This window comes from Carex rostrata, chromosome 9 (genome assembly GCF_964058835.1).
Source record: "Carex rostrata chromosome 9, lpCarRost1.2, whole genome shotgun sequence".
NCBI classification, from domain to species: domain Eukaryota; kingdom Viridiplantae; phylum Streptophyta; class Magnoliopsida; order Poales; family Cyperaceae; genus Carex; species Carex rostrata.
In genome coordinates, this window is record NC_135926.1 from 5,459,214 (window position 1) to 5,469,270 (window position 10,057).

The 10,057-nt window shown below is 36.1% G+C and overlaps 3 protein-coding genes across 3 annotated transcripts; 1 reads left to right on the forward strand and 2 right to left on the reverse strand.

Annotated features, from left to right (window-relative positions):
- Positions 1-999: 999 nt before the first annotated feature.
- On the forward strand, positions 1,000-1,648 carry LOC144559755 (uncharacterized). The gene has a single exon (XM_078308866.1). The coding sequence runs from the start codon at positions 1,103-1,105 to the stop codon at positions 1,502-1,504; it is 402 nt and encodes a 133-aa protein (XP_078164992.1). The 5' UTR covers positions 1,000-1,102; the 3' UTR covers positions 1,505-1,648.
- A 1,373-nt stretch (positions 1,649-3,021) lies between these two features.
- Positions 3,022-3,716, reverse strand: LOC144560005 (uncharacterized). The gene is made up of 2 exons (XM_078309167.1): positions 3,555-3,716; positions 3,022-3,477 (listed from the first exon to the last, which is right to left on the reverse strand). The coding sequence occupies exons 1-2, from the start codon at positions 3,644-3,646 to the stop codon at positions 3,147-3,149; spliced, it is 423 nt and encodes a 140-aa protein (XP_078165293.1). The 5' UTR covers positions 3,647-3,716; the 3' UTR covers positions 3,022-3,146.
- A 2,915-nt stretch (positions 3,717-6,631) lies between these two features.
- Positions 6,632-8,223, reverse strand: LOC144559681 (xyloglucan galactosyltransferase KATAMARI1 homolog). Its single transcript, XM_078308784.1, has one exon. The coding sequence runs from the start codon at positions 8,170-8,172 to the stop codon at positions 6,766-6,768; it is 1,407 nt and encodes a 468-aa protein (XP_078164910.1). The 5' UTR covers positions 8,173-8,223; the 3' UTR covers positions 6,632-6,765.
- Positions 8,224-10,057: the final 1,834 nt, after the last annotated feature.

Below are 10,057 nucleotides of genomic sequence, written 5' to 3' on the forward strand. Positions count from 1 at the left end.
AAAAAAGCCTTATTCACCCCCCTCTAAGTCCTTTGGGACCAACATTTCTAAGGGCAGAAAAATCCTGCCCATCAAGTATAAGATGAAATCTAAGCTGTTAGATTTTTTGTCAAAATTCGTGTTAAAAGATGTGCTGGATCAAACATTAGACATTAAGTGCTAGCTGTCACATTAAACGGTCAAATTAGGCAGTATTTTTATGCCTTAAGAGTGAAGAATTAAAGCATACGAAACGTTAAGGAACTGATGTTCGATTGTCTTAATCTGTGAATAAAAGCTAAGGAAGCTAACGGAAAGTGTAGAGGTACAGGGGCGGACTCACCTTGAGCCAGAGGGGAGCAACCGCCCTCCTCTGGATTTTGAAATTTAGTGGAAAAATACGGGTTTAATACCACTTTGTCTTTCCCTGAAATTGTTTTGCCCCTTCGTAGAACTAAAAATCTCACCAGACCAGTTCAAAATCATTGTTAATGAAAAATTGTATTGTTTTTATATAAATTTTATTTCGTTGTTTTCGTTATGTAAAAGTATGTTATTTTTATTGTTTTTTGATTGGGTTTTTTTTTAATCTAGAATCTGATTAGTTAATAGGTTTGAATCTGATTTCTGTCTCTTTTTGATAGAAATCCCGCATCCATCCTGGTAGAAGTGACTTAAAATCTGAACAGAAGATTAAGATCCAGACAAAAAATAAAAAATAAAAAATATTAATCTTAGTCCACAATAAAGAATCAATATTCGGCAGACTTAAGCGAAGAAGCAGACCAAGTCTCAGTCCCATGTTGCCGAGCGGCTCTACAGGGACAGAGCATTCCGTTCCTAAATTTATGAAAAAAGAATGTCCAACGGCTAATAGCTGTCACATCTGCAAGCTGTCGATTCTTAATAATATTATTATTATTTGTTATAATTATTCGCCTCCATCATGATTCATGAAATATTGACCTGTTCCATGATCCATCCTTTCTTTTCCCTTGCCTATATAAACTCCATGATCCCTCACTCCCTCTCACATCTCATCTCCAGCTCTCAAAGCAAATCTTTCTCTCTACACATAAATCCAACACATACGAACCCCCCTCATTTCTCTAATTTAACAAAAATGGCGAGCTCATCTCTCCACTTCACAATCCTCGCTCTCTTCCTCGCCTCACTCTCTCTAATCTCTGCACAGGCCCCTGGTGCCGCACCCATCCCAGCCCCCAAATCAGCTCCAGTACCTTCCCCAGTTCCCAAAGCGGCACCAGTGCCAGCACCAGTACCAGTCGCTTCACCTCCAGTTCTGACTCCCGCACCAGTACCAAGTGCTTCACCTCTTGCCTCACCGCCAGCACCTCCGACCGCCACCCCAACTGAATCACCCACCTCCGCCGCCACCCCTCCCGCTTCTGTCATCTCCACTCCACCAGCTAAGGCACCAACTGATCAATCCAGCAGTGGTGTTGCCCCTGTTGCTAGCTTGATCGGTGTGGCTGGAGCAATTTTGGTGGCCATGGCTTTCTAGAGAGGGATCTGTTCATTCCTTTGATTTGGAGGAACTTATTCTTTATATTCGTTCTATGTTGATAATTTTATCATTTTTCTGTTTAAAACTGTGCTGATCGATGTTACCATTCTATTCAGATAATTAAATTATTTTTTTCTCTTATTTATCTTTTCGTTTCGGTTAAGTTTATTTATTTGCGCTTGATGCATGGATCTGTGTTTATCATTCTCTAATTTATTTGGTAAAGATTAAAAAAGAATTAACGCACACTTCTTCTTTTCTGACGAAAAGCCCTTATTAGGCACTGAGTATCCCATCACATGGAGATGGAGTCTTACTTTGTTAAGAGACTTTTAAGTTGTCTACGAGACTACGACTGAGTATCCCATCACATGGAGCCCTTATTAGGCGCTGCGGCATGAGTGGACTTGTCCTGATATTATTTGGAGCCGTTTGATCACAATCCAAGGACAGAGAGAAACATTACAGCAGTAGATTAGTCATGTTTTGACTGGGCAGCGTGGAAGACTGGAAGTCATGCTTTCGATTTGATTTCAATTTTGAGTCCGACTTCCCTTGATAATTTTTTTGACTAGTTCGAACTCGAATTGGCTAGAATTTGAGTAAATTTGTTTGAGCTTACTTAGACGTAATTTGATTAACATATGATATCTTACCATTAAATAATATAAAACTCGAATACAATTTAATAGATAATTCGATATATAATATAAGACTTATCAAATATAATTCTATATATTTTTCAGTTAAATATATCTTGCCAATAATATTTTATTGTAAGAAAAAACAAAGTTGTCAATTGAAAAGTTTCACCTAAAAATATCTTTCTTATTGAATTGAAGTTATCATGGAAAAAATATAGGTCCATGAAAGTAACTATTTCCTTTCCATTTTTCCTTTATTAAAAAAAAAGTCCTTTGGTTATTTTGGGACATGCATTTGGTTTAATTAATTCCTATATTTCATTTTCTTTGCAAGAGAATAGTGATGTTGGAAATGACCTTTTTGCCTATGGCAATTGGCATCTAGTAGAAGCAATATTAGGATATAATCAGTTTGCCATGCAATCATTTGAGGTTCTTGTTCTGAAATCTTAATTTGTTCTCAGGTACAATACCAGTTTATGCCAGTAGGTACTATGCTGTTCGACTCTCAATATTTCAGTTTTCTTTAGTTCTTTCCTAATTATTTAGTGCCTAGCTAATAGGCATTAGTAATAAGTTTCAATCTCCTAGGACAAGGATTGTTAATGCATGTGAGAGAACGTGCTACAAGTGCAATAATCATCAGTGCCACTAGCTAATGTCACATGTTGTATAAGCCATAAGGTATTGTATGATTTACATTAGTTATTATCTAGGTGTATAAAAATGAGATGATTTTGGGATGCAATTCATGAGTTTTATATTTCTGGAACTTTTTGTGATTGTTCAGAAATTGACAGTGTGGTTGGTAAAGAACGATGGTTTTAGTGATTCCATTTGCCGGGAAATGTCTAATAAAAAAAAAATTATGTTAAATAATAACAATTGTTCAGATATATTTCTAATAGAACAAGAAACACTTTCTCAAAAATTGCCATGCCCACGTTTTCCTAATTTCATTTCAAATAAAAAAGCCCAATATAGGCCCAATCAATTTAACTTGACCGCAGGTTGCGGCCCAAAACAAATCCAGCTCCTACAAAACCCAACAAAACTAAACCCAATTCCCATGACAACATCGCCATTTCATCTCTCTTTTCATTTCTCGACCTTCCCTTCAATCTTCTCTTGAGTAGTGTAGAATCCATCTCAATTAGCCTTTCCCAATTTTTATATGCACATAACCTTGCTGATACCTCAATTATCAGCTTTGCCACTTTCTGTTTCTCTTCGTCTGCGACAAGTAATTTCCTCTCTGCTTCCTCTGCTCTCTTCTGTGAGAGATAAAGAGCTCGCAGTACTATTAATTCATCAGAGCTCTCGTTCCTGCATCAAACATTAAAGATAAAAGTAATTCTAAACTACAGAATGAAATTAACTCTGTTAATTTGATTGCTTTCTACCTGTTGGAGCAACATCTCTGGTTGTATTGATGAAAACGACGACCCTTTTCTGTAACAATTAGTGTTCGAGGTGGTAGCGATTCAGGCTCCATCTAATTAAGAGGATAATCGTAAAGAATGGTGGATGTCAATTAAATAAGTTGGATAATTAAAAAGTCTAGTTATTGCCTAGAATTAAAGTGTAATCTCTTTTATTCTCTATCTTCCCTATTAAAGAAACATAATTTTGAACTTTTCATTAACTTCTGGCCCACAGGATGACTCGAGTCAAACGGTTTTGGGAGCAGGGCTCGTGGTTATACAAACAATCCATAGAAATGCACCACCTAATTTAGGATCACTTCATGTTAAATCATATGAAAACTTTTACGGTATTTGTTTGTTGTAGGTTTGATTAGGTGAACCAATCATTATATATTTCGTCACTTCTGGCGAATTTAAATAAATTAAGGTGACATTACAAAATCTGACTTCTTGCGAGTTTTAAGAAAACGGTCACAGATGCATCAAAAAATAAATTAAAGAATACTCTTTCATTTAATATGTTTTGCGCTTGATTGAAATAAACAAGAAAATCTCAAATTTATTTATTAGTTCCAAACTTTCTCCGTTGCTTCGGCCAATTTAATTTGTCGTTTCATGACTATAATTTTATTGTCAGAAGACAAAACATAATCGATTGAACACTTTACTGAAGAAAACAAAAATAATGGATTAATATTTCCACAAATATTATTAAATTGTTATGTAACAGGACAACCAAACGTTAACAAAATCTAGTTGAACAATATTATTAAATTTCTTAGAGGGTCCAATGTTTCGTAGATGATGGGATCATATCAAAGAAGAACTACTATAAATTATATTATTCCCTGACATGAGTATTGGAATATTAGAATGAAAAATCAAACAACATTTTCTTTTTCAATTGCAGTATTCTAGTAAACACTTATGTACATTGTTTTCTATGTATATTTGATCAAACTGTAAAAAATAACTTGATAAGTACATTTGTCAAAGGATTATACTAAAAGAATTGTGTATACATCATCTTTTTTTTTTTTTTGTGAAATTTTGAAATTTTTTATATATTACTGATATGGCCTAAGTCCTGACTAGACTCGAAGTCCGTAAGCGGTTTTATGAGTGGATGTGTACGTGCGTGTATGGCGTCCCGTCTCGGGAAGACGGTCCGAGAAGGAAACTCGGGATTAGTAACCCGAGGGAAATTGTGAGACACTATTACTCTACCCTATGTCGTGTCTTTTGGTAAAAGTGCTAGCCCTTGTTCCATGGAGCTGTTTACCTTAAATAGTCTTCTCCAGTTCTGACATTCTGCGTTGTCAGGGCTGTCAGAGGGGATCGCACCAAAGTGATCAGGCTTACGTGTAATGCGGCAACATCCGCATATACATAATGCGGGAGTCGCATAATGGGCGGTATTGTCCGCATAATGGGCGGTGACTAAATCGCACCCGACTTGTATGGAAGATCGCTGGAGGTGATCTTAAGCCTATTTCGGACTAGGCTTTACACCAATATGTTTCTGCCTCGGGTCGGGTCATGGGACACTTATATTATTTCATCTGGGGCTCTTTTTATTTGTCCTTGGGCTGATTTCATCAAAACAGTTGTCAGCCCAAATCATTTTGAGGCCCACTATTGTCTTTATAAGGACCTTGGGCACATGACCCTATCAATTACAATTTGCAATTTTGAAATTTTTTATTCCACAATTAAATAAAATTTTCCATTCTACAATTTGCAATTTTGAAAAAAATATACACACATAATTTTACATCAATATTTATCTATGGATTAATAATTCGTATAGAATATATAACATCACAAATAAAATAATATTTGACATAAATCATTATTTTTAGCATTTAAATTTTCATCGAATAACTGATTTCTTTTGGTTGATAACATTTTTTTTTAAGTGCAGAATCTGAATTAAGTGCAGCTTCGGGCCCAAAATAAAGAACATAGAAGAACCCGAATCTGAATTAACTGCAGCCTTAGCCGACACTAAGGGCCTGTTCGGATGTAATTCCGAAAATACTGTTCGCGTGGGAAAAAAAAAAATTCACTCAGACTGAAATTTTTTTTTCCCACGTGAACAGTAAATTTTAGTTCAAACTTTTTCTATTCCCGTTCCTATTCCCATTCCCACTGTGCAGCCGGGCCTAAAAGAAAAGAGAAGAACCAGAATATGAGTTAAGTGTAGCCTCAGCCCAAAATTAAGCCTCCTAGGAAACCCACAAAGAAGTCCATCCATATCTCTACAATATATCCATTTTGCTTTGTGAGGTGAAAATGGTGGTGGAATTCTAGTAAATATTTTCTTCCCAAGTTTTTTTGTGCTGTTCCACTGATAGAGATATATATTAGATTGAATATATTAATGGTAATGTATATTGTAAGAGTTAACTAGAATTATATGGAACCTATTTATAGGCTTGATTGTCATATTAGTATATATATTTATTACTGAAATATATTTGTCTTAGTATAAATTTTCACTTCCTGCAGCAAATACCTCACACTTACATTCCACTTGCCAGTAAAGAAAACTGCATTGTGGCGTTGCGTACCGGTCCCGTTATTGTTTTATTTTGTTATTTTTATTTGTCCTTCAAAGCCCGTAGGCCGTAATAATGGTGTCGGATCAGATTCATGTCAAGACATTATTGGGAATTAAAGAACATGAAGTAAACGGGCCGTCATTTTTTTTTTTTTTTATATATATATATAGCTGTATATAATAATAGTTGATTGATTAACCTGGACTTTTTTTTTTGTTTAGTGAGAAACGCTAGAATCCTGATGAAACCCTGGGAAAACCGAGATTTTTTTTTCTCCTATGACAAATAAATATGCTGTTATTCCTTGACAGGAACCTGTTATTTCCGAATTTCCGATCTCAACCTGTTATTCTCCTACGATAATAGTGCCATAGAAGAAGCACTACAAAAAAATGCATGCATGATGCATGTTACATACAATTAAAGCGGCATGTGCCTTTCTTCAAATCAAACCTTAAACAAGCATGCACCACAGATTGACGGAACGACAAGGAGTTTTGAAAATTGTTTCACTTGTCCTCTCAAAGAAAAAGAATACCTACATTACAAGCTTCTAACATTTTGCACTATATATATGAATTACACCCTTAAACCTTAATTAAATTAATTAATTTCTATGAAATCTACATTACATTACTGCTATGGATTCTCTGAAGCACACCATCAACCGCGACATCAAAAGCATCACGGATGTCGTCAGATTTGTTCCTAGGATCTTTGTACACAAGTGTCGGTATCATTGCGAGGATATTTTCCCGCATCTCATGTATCTGCTCATTGCTGTACCCAAGTAGCACATCCTCTATCCTCACCGTGCCTTCTAGAATGGCCTTCTCTGGTATGTACACCGAGTACTTGTTAAAGTTACTCGGCAAGTACCAATAGTACTGTTTATAAGCTGATCCAGGATGGAAGAATACTGGTATGCAGCCTGCCACCATCGAGTCGAATGTCGACTTCCTTGTGGGACTGTCACCAGGAGGCTGCAGACAAAAGATGGAACTCTTGAACAGTCCCAATATGTTGCTTGGCGAATGGCAGTCTCTGGCCCCAGTGCCGCACTCCTGGAGGTTGCACCGTGTTGCATTTGCACACTGATCCATTATCAAATCTCGCATGGTGGCAATTCCATTGGGATGCCTCTTTCCGGCAAATGAGAAGAGCCACGGTCTCTTTGTTGACCTGAGCTGCTCTTGCCATGCGACTACTTGACTCTTTTCCGAAGGGTGGAAGTAGGTCGGGTAGGGGACTCCAAATTCATTTTCATGCATATTACTGGTCTCGATAAAAAGCAGTGTCATGTTTTTTGCCTCGGGTAGAGTCAAGAATTTGCCACCCCATTTTTTGCTTTCGTTGGTGGTGCGAAAGAAATCCCATGCTACTCGGCCGATGACCATAAAGTGGTCCCTGCCACCCCTGGCCTCCCACTCAGGCCGAGCCCTCAGCCAGTGCAGAAAATCATTTATCAGAGCGTCACGTTGTGATGCACTGTACCCAAATATGTACTGCATTATGCCAAGTCCAATGTAATACGGAATGTAGACTGCTGTTGATTTGGAGTAGTCGGTGGTGAGGCATTTGTACTGCTTCATGCTGTTATGGAAAATAATTTCGAGCATAAACTGGTCGGTGACATACCAGCCTGTTTCAGGAAGTGTGGAGCTCGTGTCGACGAGTTTAGGACCCAGACCGGAATTGGTGACATGTTTACACACGTCAGATGTGCGGGAGAGGTTTTGGCAACATTGTATAATTCGAGAGTTGAAGCGGTCAGGTAGGTCGTAGACATAGATGTAGCGGCCAGTGCAGGGGTCAAAGACAGATGCCTGCGCAGCTGGTACTTGTTCTTCTTGGTATTGGTGTTGTTTCAGAGTAGTGTTGTAGAAGTTAATGGTGAAGTATTTGTGAACAAAGAATTGGTGAGAGAATTGATATGCGAAGAGAAGGAAGAAACAGAAGGCAACAAGGAGAAATAGCGAAGAAAAGGGAGAACTTTTAGCATACTTCTTGGAATTAGAGTAGTTCACCATTGTTTGCTCAAAGAACCAATAGTTTCTTAGGTTTGCTTTGCGATTAGCTCAATCAATCTCTCTCTCTTTATTTATAGTGGAAGGAAATCCATACGATTACTTGACCCTTGCTTGCATTGACTCTAAATGAATGGACTTGTCCATTTTATTTTTTCATCTCAAGTAAATTTATATCAACATGTCATATATATCAACTTAATTACAACCTATATATATTAATTGTGTTAATTAAATGGAGAGATTAATTAAGAATCATTGATTTCTATGATGAATTACACACAAAACTGTATATTGGCTTATTTGCCCTTACTTTTTCCTACTCATTGATTCGAGAGCTGTTAATTGTAATGCAATCTTAAAGGGTTCAAACGGTATATTTGCTTTTCTGCGCTGCAAAGTATCTCTTAAAAAATGCTTTGTAGGTAGTGGTTGATGAGAAAATTAGTGAAAATCTGATTATCTGAACAACATTGTAAATACTAAATAGGAACGCGATAACACTTTCTCAATATATCAAGGAATCAACTCTGCCGCTTTTTCGAATCTAACCGTTCAAATTTGTTGAGATTTGTGCATAAAAAAGTTTCTTTATAGAGATACGTGAATATAAAATTTTGAACGATTAGATTCGGAAAAGCAGCAGATTCATATCCATATATCAATATCCCGTCAAATTAATTTCTCAACTGTCTTTGATTGAGACCACTTTTTAAAATGTGCATCGTTATTGCGGCTTCTAAAATCGTTATAGTCTATAATTTTTTTTTGATTGGCGAAAAAGCCAACAAATATATTAATAAAATAATATTTACACAAGTTCCTAAATCTAGCCCTAATTACAAGGTCATACTAAATTTACTACATAAGTCTACTCAATTTACACTAACAAATATTTTTAGTCTATATACTTAAAATATTTCTTGTAGTCTTGATCCTATAACTATAAGAATAGGACACTACCTGTGAGAGTAAAAAGTGACTATATGTGAAGGTATACCGATAAAAAGATATTTTTCCTGAATTTCATAATTTGACTTGTTCTAGTTGGTTATTTCTTTGGCACCACTTGATTGCCCTTGGACCTTCATTTTAGACTTCCATGATCTTATCTTCTTCTTCCTATATTTTTAATACATCCAAAATGAATTTGATACATAACAAGTATATAGTCATACTTATTAAGTTACTATACTTCTAATTAATTTGGCTGAGGTGAACAATTTCTTCAGCAAATACATAAATTAACGCGCCCGGCATGTGCATGTATTTATTTCACATTGTAGTTTTGACCCGGCGATTGTGGATCTCATCTAAATATAGTGAACCAAAGTAAACATCCTGCATGACACACCATACTTGATTAAAAAAAATATATATATATATATATATGTATTGATTAATCGTTTAACCGATCGAGACCCAATACGACTCTCGATCCTCCCGTCGAATTACTTATTCACCCAGTTTGATGCAATAAAAATTCCACGTGAACTGTGTATATAGCAACAATCAATAAATATAATCACTGTTATAATCAACGAATTGACGGAAACGTTAATTAAAACCTTAACTGAAGTGAGTAGAGTTGATATACGAAAATTGAGAGCGGAGCTTGGAAAGGTAAAATCAGATCTAGGATTTCGAGAGAAAACCCAATCTAGGATTTGGAGCGGAGCTTGGGAAGAAATCCGCATTTGAATGCATTTGGAAATAGAGAAAATAGAAGAAATAAATGCTGCCTTCCAAGAATGAGGAGTGAGTCAGTGATAACAGTGAGTTAATTTTAAATTAAAAATAGTAACTAATTTAATATTTTAGTGAACTAACTAAAAAAAGACAAATAAAGAATAATTTATAGTTCTTGATCCAAATGTGGGTTAGCTAA